At 43.0% G+C, this 14,284-nt stretch overlaps 1 protein-coding gene across 2 annotated transcripts in view; it reads right to left on the reverse strand.

The window, feature by feature from the left end:
- The window catches only part of LOC137095242 (histone deacetylase 1-like), a 121,310-nt gene that overhangs the window by 52,416 nt on the left and 54,610 nt on the right, over window positions 1-14,284 (reverse strand). For both annotated transcript variants that reach the window (XM_067461694.1, XM_067461693.1), the window contains exon 2: window positions 1,215-1,327. In XM_067461694.1, the coding sequence (XP_067317795.1) occupies window positions 1,215-1,327 (113 nt within the window). The remainder of the gene's footprint in view (window positions 1-1,214; window positions 1,328-14,284) is intronic.

Consider the following 14,284-nt stretch of genomic DNA (forward strand, 5'->3'; position numbering starts at 1 on the left):
GCTGTCCTTAGACACCGCCAAGGTAATGTGGCCAGCATGTGGCTGTTACCTTCCCACAGAAGCGGTACCTACTGATCTACTCACACTTGCATGTTTTCAACCTGCTAGGTTGGCAGAAGCTGGGCCTAACAGAGGGAGCTCATCCCACTCTCTGGATTCGAACCGCCAACCTTTCGTTCCACAAGTTCAGCAGCTCTGTGGTTTAACCCACTGCGCCACCAGTCTACATTGCCATACATGATCATTGTAGATTCACACTTCAATGCATTATAGGCCAGCATAGATAGGACAAGGACACAGGTTTTTAATATTTTGTTAAAGAGAAGCTTGCAAATATGTTTTTAAAAGGTTGATATAGAGTAAATCCACTGTTCCATAACCAATGAAATTAAATGGCTGCCTGAGCAGCTTCATTTATTTCAATGGGTCTGCTCTAACTGGAGTCAAATTGGAGGAAACAAACTCTATGGCAGGGGTCCACAAACTTTTTAAACCGAGGGCCAGGTCACAGCCCCTCAAACTGTTGGAGGGCTGGATTATAATCTGAAAAAAAAAACCATGAATGAATTCCTATGCATACTGCACACATCTTATTGCAGTACAAAAAACTCTTTAAAACAATAGAACAGGGGTCCACAAACTTTTTAAACAGAGGGCCAGATATCACTCGCTCAAACTGTTGGAGGGCCGGATTATAATTTGGAAAAAAACATGAATTCCTATGCACACTGCACATATCTTATTTGTAGTGTAAAAAACACTTTAAAACAATACAATAATTAAAACGAGGAACAATGTTAACAAACATAAACTTATTAGCATTTCAATGGGAAATGCGGGCCTGCTTTTGGCTGATGAGATAGGATTGTTGTTGTGTGCTTTCAAGTTGTATCAGACTTAGTTTGAGGACCCCTGCTCTATGGAGATTAAAATATTTACAGCACCTAGTTTTGAAATATAAAAGCTAACACAAAAACATGAATACATAGGGTGAAGATACTTTTAGTCAAAACAGATCTGGAAATCTGTTATACCGTATATGTGTTTTGACTATAGTTTTCTCTATGTTCTACATGTTTTGCTAGCACTGTTCTGGTTTCCATAGTTATATACTTTCTATCTTGCGATCCCCTGTCCTTTAGTTGCATCTCCTTATGATGTTTTCCAGCAATGTAGATTTTAAAAGGAAGACAACTCTGCCCTTTTCAACTTACATAGATCTCCATTTTCCTATAAAGGCCGTAGTTCAGGAGGAGGTTGTGGGTCATCCTGATCCTGTGGGGCTTCATGGGGTGCCCTTGGCCATAATAGTAGTTTCCAGTGTCCCCTGAGAAGAGAAAGATGAGACAAAACTTGCATCACGCTGAAGACATCTGAAACATCACAGAAGATAATAAGGACCAAAAGGAGCAAAACTAGGAAGGGGATATTTTAGTTCGGTGGTTAAACCCTTGTGCCAGCAGGACTGCTGATCGATAGTCGGCAGTTCAAATCCAGGGAGCAGAGTAAGCTCCCATCTGTCAGCTCCAGCTTCTCATGCAGGAACATGAGAGAAGCCTCCCACAGGATGGTAAAACATCTGGGCGTCCTGTGGGCAACATCCTTGCAGAGGACCAATTCTCTCACACCAGAAGCGGCTTGAAGTTTCTCAAGTCACTCCTGACATGAAGTGGCAACATCCCTGCAATGAATGCCGAAGGTTTGGGATACATTTTCTGGCATCTTTAGTTAAAGGGGTTTCAAAGAGCAAGTAGGGAAATGTAAAAATGCTTGTGGCTTCTGACAACAGAGTTAAAAACTTCTGAAATAGTAAGGTAACTATGTTTTAAGATGTGCTTTTATAGATATATTTAAGTATGCTGTGCTCTGCCTCAAGCCATAAGGAGAGACAGGTATTACATTTTTAAAATATTATTATTATTAATATTGTTATTATTATAGAATGAAGAAACTGTGCATGTTTGAGAGATTGGTAGGATGACAATAATATTTTCACGCAGTGCCTTTGAGCTAGGAAGTCCATTTTAACCTTTAATAATTTTAAGATTTTGAGTATTGTTTTTAGCAGGGAGAATGGGATAATGTATTGTCGAAGGCTTTGATAGCCGGAATTACTGGGTTGTTGTAGGTTTTTTCAGGCTATATGGCCATGTTCTAGAGGCATTCTCTCCTGGCGTTTCGCCTGCATCTGTGGCAAGCATCCTCAGAGGTAGTGAGGTCTGTAGGAACTAGGAAAAAGGGTTTATATATCTGTGGAATGACCAGGGTGGGAGAAAGGACTCTTGTCTGCTGGAGCTAGGTGTGAATGTTTCAACTGATCACCTTGATTAGCATTTGATAGCCTGGAAGATGTTCTTAGAAGAAATCACAGCTCTGTTTCACCATTGCCTCACCACCAGCTACTTTCAGTGGGACAATGAATTCTACGAAGAGAAAGATTAGCTATGGGGAGCCCTCTCAGCCCGGTCATAGCTAATTTCTACATGGAACACTCTAAAAAACAAGCCCTGGAAAGAGCAACAAAAAGCCCACTATATGGTTCAGATATGTGGATGACACTTTCACTATTTGGAGCCATGGAGAAGAACTAAACAGGTTCCTGGACCATCTCAACAGCATCCACCCAAATATCCAATTCACCATGGAAAAAGAAAATGAAGGAAGACTGCCTTTTCTAGATGTCCTTGTCATCCGTAAACCAGATCAACAATTGGGTCACACCCAATTTACGTTTACAGAAAACCCACACACAGAGATAGATATCTACCCTCACCCAAGTAAAAAAAGAAGCACCATTAAAGCCTTGGCAGACCGTGCAAAAAGAATCTGCGAACCCCAACTCCTTCAAGATGAACTGAACCACCGAAACTGGGTCCTACAGGCCAATGGATACTCCACCTCAGACATCAGAAGAGCTGCAAGACCAAGAATAAGCCACGAGAGTAAAGATGAAGATCCACCCAGACAGGCCCGTAGCCAGGATTTCGTTTCGGGGGGGGGGGGGGGGGGGGCTGAATTTTTTTTCAGGGGGGGTTTCGGGGGGGGGGCTGAGTTTCGGGGGGGGGCTGAATCTGAGTGAAAGAGGGTCTAGCCTAGCAAACCTTTTGTATCATTACCCCAATACCCCCATGCATTTGGGATATATTGAGTATGGTGATCAGATCATGATATGAATAAACATAATAGTTTAAATAATGCGCCATTAAGGTCTTTTCGCGAACCACCATGAAAATTTCGGGGGGGGGGGGGGGCTGAAGCCCCCCGAGCCCCCCCCCCCCCCCTGGCTACATGCCTGAACCCAGAGGAAAAGTGTTCTTGCCATACGTCAAAGGAACTACTGACCGCATAGGGAAGCTGATGAGGAAACACAACATACAAACTATCTACAGACCCACCAAGAAAATCCAACAAATGCTACATTCAGCAAAGGACAAGAGGGATCCTCTCACTTCTGCAGGAGTCTACCGTGTACCATGCAGCTGTGGACAAGTCTACATAGGGGCCCCCAAATGTAGCGCACAAACACGAATCAAGGAACATGAAAGGCACTGCAGACTACTTCAACCAGAGAAGTCTGCCATAACAGAGCACCTGATGAACCAACCTGGACACAGTATATTATTTGAGAACACAGAAATGCTGGACCACTCTAACAACCACCATGTCAGACTACACAGAGAAGCCACTGAAATCCACAAGCATGTGGACAATTTCAACAGAAAGGAGAAAACCATGAAAATGAACAAAATCTGGCTACCAGTATTAAAAATCTCTAAAATTAAAACAGCAAAACAGCAGAGGGAAAACAATCAGGGACATCTAAGCACCTCTCAACAAAAGATTGCTCCAGGCATTTCCAGGCTATCAAATGCTAATCAAGGTGATCAGTTGAAACATTCACACCTAGCTCCAGCAGACAAGAGTCCTTTGTCCCACCCTGGTCTTTCTACAGATATATAAACTCATTTTCCTAGTTCCTACAGACCTCACTACCTCTGAGGATGCTTGCCATAGATGCAGGCGAAACGTCAGGAGAGAATGCCTCTAGAACATGGCCATATAGCCCGAAAATATATAATGGTGTAAGTCATATTTGGGGAAATTGTTGTCTTTATAAATGGAAGAAAAACACTTAGATTGTTGAAAAATAAATAATATATAGATTTAAAAAGAGCAAATCACGTGACTCCCAAGCTCTTGCGTGACTGCAACTTCCCAGTTCATGTTTGTTTTACAATTTTATGATTTTGAGTATTCTTTTTAGTGGGAAGAATGGGGAAGTCAACCTTAATTGATGCAGAAAGAGATACAAGTCATTATATATTAACATTTAAGATTTCTGGAAGGGGGGGGGCAGATTTAAAAAGTGAGAATCAAATGGCTTGCAAGCCGTTGTGGGACTGCACTCCCCAGTATGTATTTGTTTGATAATTTTATGATTTTGAATATTGTTGTAGTAGGTTGGGGAAGCTAGCCTTATTTGGTGCAGGAAGAGATATCGGTCATATATGGGGAACTTTACAAATTGTATAAAGATAAATTTTATTTATTTATTTAATTTGTATACCGCTCTTCTCAGCCCTTAGGCGACTCAGAGCAGTTTACAATAGTTTAGATATACAGAATACAAAATCATTATGCATTTAAAAACAATTACTAGTATTATATTGCATTACATTACAATATTATAAATATTATATGTATATACCATATATTATATTATAACATATTATTAGAATAGCACAGGAGACAAGGTGGAACTGTCCCCTGGCCCCTCTTTCTTCGCTCTGGCCCAGAGCGGCAGTTGGTGCTGGGGGGAGGGGTCCCCAACGGATGGCAAATGCAGGAGACAAGATGGTGCTGTCCCCTGGCCTCTCCTCTCTTCGCTCTGGCCCAGAGCGGTAGTTGGTGCTGGGGGGAGGTTTCTCCTTGACATTAAGTCTAGTTGTGTCGGTCTCTGGAGGTAGTACTCATCTCCATTTCTAAGCCAAAGACCTAGTGTTGTCCATAGACACCTCCGAAGTCATGTTGCCAGCATGACTGTATGGAGCAGCGTTACCTTCCCATTGGAGCAGTACCTACTGATCTACTCACATTTCCATGTTTTTGAGCTGCTGGGTTGCCAGAAGCTGGGGCTAACAATGGGAGCTCACCCTACTCTCCAGATTCAAACCACCGGCCTTTCAATCAGCAAGGGCAGCAGTTCAACAGTTTAATCCACTATGTCACCGGCAGCTCCAAATTATACAAATTGTATAGTTACACTTAAATTGCTGAAATAATTAAGAATAAACATAGCGATTAAAAAAAATGAATCATGTACCTCCCAAGCAGTTGTGTGACTGAAGTTCCCAGTATTCACTGGCTACAGAGTGCTGGATAGTGCAGTCCCAAAACACCTAAGGAATGCACACGTCCTACAGCTCCATTCAATAGAGCTATGCCTTGACTCAAAATGAATCATTTTTCTAAATTCTGAATTTTGTCCAGCTGCGGATGAAAACTGGAATGGTAAGTGCTGGAAGATTAGAACTGAGATGGGCAGAAAGGGTGAAAACCATAGGCTTCTCAGTAGCCCAACCGCCCACAGCGCCCACTTGTTGCCCAAGGGTTGTTCCAACATCACGTCAGGGATTTGGGAGTTGCAAAAAAATTAAAAATAAAATAAACACAAAGCTGTGTGCCTCCAGCATAGAGTACAGCAACATGCTTCTCAAATAAGAGAAAAGAGCAGCGAGGGTTGCCAAAAAGGGCAATCATATAATCCATGATTTGCGTCCCAGAAAGTAAGATGAGCCAAACTCACACAGAGATGAACAGGTAAATGATGTGGAGGTAGCAACACCAGACAAGAGACTAGCAAAATAATTGTAGGTTGCCCAAGGAAAACTTTATTTATACCCCGCCCCCAAACCATTCCAGTATTTTCTGTTGGTCATGGGAGTTCTGTGTGTGGTGGAGGCTCCTTCTTTGGAAGCTTTTAAACAGAGGTTGGATGGCCATCTGTCGGGGGTGGTTAGAATGCGATTTTCCTGCTTCTAGGCAGGGGGTTGGACTGGATGGCCCATGAGGTCTCCTCCAACTCAATGATTTTATGATTAATATGATGGCACACCAGGAAGATCTATTGAGAAAACAAAAAGTGTCTGGCTATTTTCCCAGTGACCATCGGTATGCCCTAAATTACTTTAATACCTCAAAATAAAACACTAGAAACAAGACTAAATTAAGCAATCAAGATGAATCAAAACATGGTATACAAAGTTGCAGATTGATTATGATGGTATAACTCTGAGGTAAAAAAACAACTATAATTTCTACAAGGTAAATATAACTATAAACTAAGGGGGATGTGTGACTATAGACTATGGCATGTATAACTATACTATGAGGTAAGAACTCTCTATGATGGTACAATTCTAATCTATAATCTATAAACTTTAAGGCATGTATAACTATAAACTATGGCAAGTATATCTATTAACTATTGCATGTTCTATAACACAGTTCTACAAATTTTCAGTTTTTCTCAGTTGCGGAAACAAATTGTGCCGTTTCTTAATAAATTTAACATGCTGAATTCAAATATAATAATTAAATGTGTTAATTGGCTCTGGTTTTTATGCAACAGCTATTTCAATTTTCTCCACAATAGGTAATTTGTTAATATTATGATAATGCACCTAACCTTATTGCATGTATATAAACGGTGAGATTTAGTAAACAGAGTCCCAGAAGAACTATGGACAGAAGTCTGAGGCATTGTTCAGGAGGTGGCAAAAAAGTACGTCCCAAAGAAAAAGAAAACCAAGAAGGCAAAATGGTTGTCTGCCGAGACACTGGAAGTAGCCCAAGAAAGGAGCAGAGGACAGGAGCAGAATTCAAAATGATCTTGACAGATTAGAGAGATGGGCCAAAACTAACAAAATGAAGTTCAACAGTGACAAATGCAAGATACTCCACTTTGGCAGAAAAAATGAAATGCAAAGATACAGAATGGGGGACGCCTGGCTCGAGAGCAGTACGTGTGAAAAAGATCTTGGAGTCCTTGTGGACAACAAGTTAAACATGAGCCAACAATGTGATGTGGCGGCAAAAAAAGCCAATGGGATTTTGGTCTGCATCAATAGGAGCATAGTGTCTAGATCTAAGGAAGTAATGCTACCCCTCTATTCTGCTTTGGTTAGACCACATCTCGAATATTGTGTCCAATTCTGGGCACCACAATTCAAGAGAGATATTGACAAGCTGGAATGTGTCCAGAGGAGGGGGACTAAAATGATCAAGGCTCTGGAGAACAAGCCCTATGAGGAGCGGCTTAGGGAACTGGGCATGTTTAGCCTGAAGAAGAGAAGGCTGAGAGGAGATATGATAGCCATGTATAAATATGTGAGAGGAAGCCACAGGGAGGAGGGGGCAAGCTTGTTTTCTGCTTCCTTGGAGACTAGGACGCGGAACAATGGCTTCAAACTACAAGAGAGGAGATTCCATCTGAACATTAGGAAGAACTTCCTGACTGTGAGAGCCATTCAGCAGTGGAACTCTCTGCCCCCGAGTGTGGTGGAGGCTCCTTCTTTGGAAGCTTTTAAGCAGAGGCTGGATGGCCGTCTGTCAGGGGTGATTTGAATGCAATAATCCTACTTCTTGGCAGGGGGTTGGACTGGATGGCCCATGAGGTCTCTTCCAACTCTTTGATTCTATGATTCTATGAAAGGAGGAAAGCAAAAGGAAACAGTGATAAGGGGAGATATGCCCAGTTAAATGCGCAATTCCAGAGGTTAGCCAGAAGAGATAAGGAACTATTTTTAAATAAGCAATACATGGAAGTGGAAAAAGGCAACAGAATAGGAAGGACAAGAGACCTCTTCCAGAAAATTAGAAGCATTGGAGGTAAATTTCAGGCAAAAATTGGTATGGTAAGAACAAAGATGGCAGGGACCTAACAGAAGCTGAAGAGATCAAGAGAAGGTGGCGAGACTATACAGAAGATCTGTATAGGAAGGATAATAATATCGAGGATAGCTTTGATGGTTTGGTGAATGAATTAGAACCAGACATCCTGAGGAGTGAGGTTAAATGGGCCTTAAGAAGCATTGCTAACAACAAGGCAGCAGGAGATGAAAGGATCCCAGCTGAACTGTTTAAAAAGATGATGCTGTCAAGGTGATGCATGCCATATGCCAGAAAATATGGAAAACCCAAGAATGGCCATCAGACTGGAAAAAATCAACTTATATCCCCATACCAAAAAAGGGAAATGCGAAAGACTGCTCAAACTTCCGTACAGTGGTCCTTATTTCTCATGCCAGTAAGGTAATGCTCAAGATCCTGCATGGAAGACTCCAGCAATACATGGAGCGAGAGTTGCCATATGTTCAAGTTGGGTTTAAAAAAGGCAGAGGAATGAGAGACCAGATTGCCAATATCCGCTGGATAACGGAGAAAGGCAGGGAGTTTCAGAAAAACGTCTACTTCTGCTTCATTGACTATTCTAAAGCCTTTGACTGTGTGGATCATAATAAATTGTGGCAAGTTCTTGGTGGGATGGGCATACCAAGCCACCTTGTCTCTCTCCTGAGGAATCTGTCTAGATCTAGGGAAGTCATGCTACCTCTCTATTCTGCTTTGGTTAGACCACACCTGGAATATTGTGTCCAATTCTGGGCACCACAATTCAAGAGAGATATTGACAAGCTGGAATGTGTCCAGAGGAGAGCGACTAAAATGATAAAAGGTCTGGAGAACAAGCCCTATGAGGAGTGGCTAAAGGAACTGGGCATGTTTAGCCTGAAGAAGAGAAGGCTGAGAGGGGATATGATAGCCATGTATAAATATGTGAGAGGAAGCCACAGAGAGGAGGGAGCAAGCTTGTTTTCTGCTTCCTTGGAGACTAGGACGCGGAACAATGGCTTCAAACTACAAGAAAGGAGATTCCATCTGAACATGAGGAAGAACTTCCTGACTGTGAGAGCTGTTCAGCAGTGGAACTCTCTGTCCCGGAGTGTGGTGGAGGCTCCTTCTTTGGAAGCTTTTAAACAGAGGCTGGATGACCATCTGTCAGGGGTGATTTGAATGCAATATTCCTACTTCTTGGCAGGGGGTTGGACTGGATGGCCCATGAGGTCTCTTCCAACTCTTTGATTCTATGATTCTGTGACCAAGTAGCAACAGTAAGAATTGAGCATGGAACAACAGACTGGTTCAAGATTGGGAAAGGCGTATGGCAAGGCTGCATACTCTCACCCAACCTTTTTAACTTGTATGCAGAACACATCATGCGATGCGCGGGGCTTGATTAATGCAAAGCTGGGGTGAAAATTGCTGGAAGAAACATTAACAACCTCAGATATGCAGATGACACCACTCTGATGGCCGAAAGCGAGGAGGAGCTGAGGAGCCTTCTAATCAAAGTGAAAGAAGAGAGCGCAAAAGCTGGGTTGCAGCTAAACGTCAAAAAAACCAAGATTATGGCAACAAGAATGACTGACAACTGGAAAATAGAGGGAGAAAACGTGTAGGCCGTGACAGACTTTGTATTTCTAGGTGCAAAGATTACAGCAGATGCAGACTGTGGCCAGGAAATCAGAAGATGCTTACTTTTTGGGAGGAGAGCAATGTCCAGTCTCGATAAAATAGTAAAGAGTAGAGACATCAGACTGGCAACAAAGATCCGCCTAGTCAAAGCCATGGTATTCCCTGTAGTCACCTACGGATGTGAGAGCTGGACCTTAGGGAAGACTGAGCGAAGGAAGATCAATGCTTTTGAGCTGTGGTGCTGGAGGAAAGTGCTGAGAGTGCCTTGGACTGCGAGAAGATCCAACCAGTCCATCCTCCAGGAAATAAAGCCCAGCTGCTCACTGGAGGGAAGGATACTAGAGACAAAGTTGAAGTACTTTGGCCACATCATGAGGAGACAGCAAAGCCTAGAGAAGACAATTATGCTGGGGAAAGTGGAAGGCAAAAGGAAAAGGGGCCGACCAAGGGCAAGATGGATGGATGGATGGCATCCTTGAAGTGACTGGACTGACCTTGAAGGAGCTGGGGGTGGTGACAGCCGACAGGGAGCTCTGGCGTGAGCTGGCCCATGAGGTCACGACCTTCTCAACCTCTGAGGATGCTTGCCATAGATGCAGGCGAAACGTCAGGAGAAATGCCTCTAGAACATGGCTCTATAGCCCGAAAAAACCCACAAGAACCTAAGGAAAGGATTGTCTCTTACAATGCTCCAGCAGTAGTCTGACAGCATTGACAGAGTCCATTTACCTTGATATCTTTTTTCCATAGTGCTTTATTTACACACGTGCGAGGCATAACTACAGTAAAAAGAACAATGTAAAACGATGTTTAACGATACTGCCTCAGTCTTCAACTGACTGACCCTCATCGTTCAAAAGTCTGGCCTTATATAGGACTTTCTGGCTTTTACACACAGTACTAATACTGCGTCATCAAACTTACTAGAATATTCTAGAATCTTCCATAGTGTAAGTCGCAACATGCATTTTTTCAATTATACGTGATCATGTGATTGCTTATATCATAAAAACTAGAGCCAATATACATTTTTAAATGTCATTTTCGTTTTCAGCAGCCCAAAATCATAGTAGAACAACTATTTTCAGGCCTGCAACTTTTTCTCCATTGAACAATGTAATCTATAAACTCTAACACATGCATGGATATTAACTCTGGGGCATGTATTATCTATCCTTTATAACATTTACAAATCTATAATCTATGGGGCATGTATATCTGAACTATCTATATATATAAATCTGTTAGGTTGGTTCAACGGGACAGCAAAACTCCACAAACCCCCAATGAAACTTAACCAAAATTCCCATACCCATAACACAACCCACAAGGTACAAACATATCTACTCAAAATGAAAAACAACACAACACACTCACAAAACGGCAAAACAACAAAACTCAAAAAATCCCAACGAAACTTAAACAAAATTCCCATGCCCATAACACAACCAACAAGGTACAAACATATCTACTCAAAATGAAAAACAACACAACAACACACTCACAAAACGGCAAAACAACAAAACTAAAAAAAAAACGAAACTTAACCAAAATTCCCATGCCATAACACAACCCACAAGGTACAAACATATCTACTCAAAATAAATAACAACACAACACACTCACAAAACAGCAAAACAACAAAACTAAAAAAAACCCCAACGAAACTTAAAACAAAATTCCCATGCCCATAACACAACCCACAAGGTACAAACATATCTACTCAAAATGAAAAACAACACAATAACACACTCACGAAACGGCAAAACAACAAAACTCAAAAACTCCGCAATGAAACTTAACCAAAATTCCCATGCCCATAACACAACCCACAAGGTACAAACATATCTACTCAAAATGAAAAACAACCCAACACACTCACAAAATGGCAAAACAACAAAACTCAAAAAACCCCAATGAAAATTAACCAAAATTCCCATGCCCATAACACAACCCACAAGGTACAAACATATCTACTCAAAATGAAAAACAACACAACAACACACTCACAAAACGGCAAAACAACAAAACTCAAAAAACCCCAACGAAACATAACCAAAATTCCCATGCCCATAACACAACCCACAAGGTACAAACATATCTATTCAAAATAAATAACAACACAACAACACACTCACAAAACAGCACAACAACAAAACTCAAAAAACCCCAACGAAAATTAACCAAAATTCCCATGCCAATAACACAACCCACAAGGTACAGACATATCTACTCAAAATGAAAAACAACACAACAACACACTCACGAAATGGCAAAACAACAAAACTCAAAAACTCCCCAATGAAACTTAACCAAAATTCCCATGCCCATAACACAACCCACAAGGTACAAAAATGAAAAACAACACAACACACTCACAAAACGGCAAAACAACAAAACTCAAAAACTCCCCAATGAAACTTAACCAAAATTCCCATGCCCATAACACAACCCACAATGTACAAACATATCTACTCAAAATGAAAAACAACACAACAACACACTCACAAAACAGCAAACCAACAAAACTCAAAAAACCCCAATGAAACTTAACCAAAATTCCCATGCCAATAACACAACCAAAAAGGTACAAACATATCTACTCAAAATGAAAAACAACACAACACACTCACAATACGGCAAAACAACTGAGCATGCGCATTGGCGCCTAGCTGCAAGTTCCCTGGGTGCGCACACAGCCTTCTGGCCAACGTTCCCTCTGCGGAAGCCATGCCCACTCCAAGCCCCGCCGCTTTCTGCACACACACACACCCTGCCGCACGCACACGCACAACCCCACGCTCCATCACTCCCCCGCCGCTGCACACACACACACGCAACCCCACGCTCCATCACTCCCCCCACCACTGCACACACATGCAACCCCATGCTACATCACTCCCCCCGCCGCCGCACACACACACGGAACCCCACGCTCCATCACTCCCCCCGCCGCCACACACACATGCAACCCCACACTCCAGCACTCCCCCCGCTGCCGCACACACACATGCAACCCCACGCTCCATCACTCCCCCCGCCGCCGTACACACACGCAACCCCACTCCCGCCGCCGCTGCACACACACACAACCCCACGCTCCATCATTCCCCCCGCCAACGCACACACACATGCAACCCCATGCTCCATCACTCCCTTGCTGCCGCACACACACACACAACCCCACTCTCCATCACTCCCCCTGCCGCTGCACACACACACGCAACCACTCCCCCCACCGCTGCACACACACATGCAACCCCACGCTCCATCACTCCCCCCGCCGCCGCACACACACACGCAACCCCACTCCCCCCGCTGCCACACACACACACGCAATGCCATGCTCCATCACTCCCCCCCCCGCCGCCACACACACACACACAACCCCACGCTCCATCACTCCCCTGCCCCAATCTTACCTCCTTTTACTTTATGCCACCTCCAAACCCCACCCCACCCCTTCCCGCCCTGTCAAATTCCAGGAAAGACAGGAACGAAGGAAAGAAGGAAGAAAGAAAGAGAAAGGGAGGTAAAGAAAAAGGGGGAAGGAAGGAAAGTTAGAGAAAGAAGGAAGAAGAAAAGGAAAGAAAAGGAAAGATGGAAGGAAAGGAAAGAGAGACGGCAGAAGAGTAAGAAAAAGGGGGAAGGAAGGAAAGAGGTAGGGAAGGAAGAAATGAGAGACAGAGGGAGGGAAAGAAAAAGGGGGAATGAAGGAAGGAGAAGGAAAGAAAAAAGGGAATGAAGGAAGGAAAGAGGGAGTGAAGGAAGGGGGAAGATATAGAGAAAGAGGGGGGGGAGGAAAGAATGAAAGAGAGAAGGAAGAAAAGAGACCAGAAGAGAAAGAAAAAGGGGAAGGAAGGAAGGAGAGAAGAAAAAAGGGAACGAAGGAAGGAAAGAGGGAGTGAAGGAAGGGGGAAGATGTAGAGAAAGAGGGAGGGAAGGAAAGAGAGAAGGAAGAAAAGAGACCAGAAGAGAAAGAAAAAGGGGAAAGGAAGGAAAGAGATAGAGAAGGAAGAGGAGAAGGCAAGCTGGGAGGGAAGGAAGGAGGGAAAGGAGAGAAAGAGGGAAGTTTGGCCACAGCAACACGTGGCAGGTAAAGGTTGTTATTTCTATTATTATTATGCTATTATTCCTATTATATTCTGGGGGAATGGGAGAGGTGTCAGGTGTCAGAGGCAATGCATTGCATTATTGTTATTGTTATGATGGTGGTGAAATAAAAGGAAATAAAAAAATGAAAGAAGGAAGCAAATAGGGAGGGAAGAAAGGCAAAGGAAGAAAGGGGGAGGGAATGAAGGAAAGAAAGAAGGATGAAACCAAGTAGTGAAAGAAGGAAAGAAAGAAAGAGGTAGAGAAGGAAGAAAGGAGAGAAAAGGGGAGGAAAAGGGGGAAGGAATAGGTAGGTACCTCTCTTTCATAATAGTCCAGATATCTAACTCAACTTTGATAAGTTTAACTATAGGCCACAGCAACGCATGGCAGGGCATAGCTAGTCTATCTATAAGGCAAATATGTGCTAAGGATGGTCTGTTCAAATTGCTAGGCCAGACCAAAAAGAATGCCAAAAGAAGTTCTATCACCAGCCCATTCTGGCTCTGAGTCAGAATGGGCTGCACCAACCGAGCTCGGCCTCTAGGGGAACCTAAGCTTCTCCCCTAAACTTGGCAAAATGGAACAGTCCAACAGGCAACAAAGCAAACAAGGAAATAAATACTAGGTCGAGACTTCACAATTAAGTTCCATCGTT

This window comes from Anolis sagrei, chromosome Y, assembly GCF_037176765.1.
Source record: "Anolis sagrei isolate rAnoSag1 chromosome Y, rAnoSag1.mat, whole genome shotgun sequence".
Lineage (NCBI taxonomy): Eukaryota > Metazoa > Chordata > Lepidosauria > Squamata > Dactyloidae > Anolis > Anolis sagrei.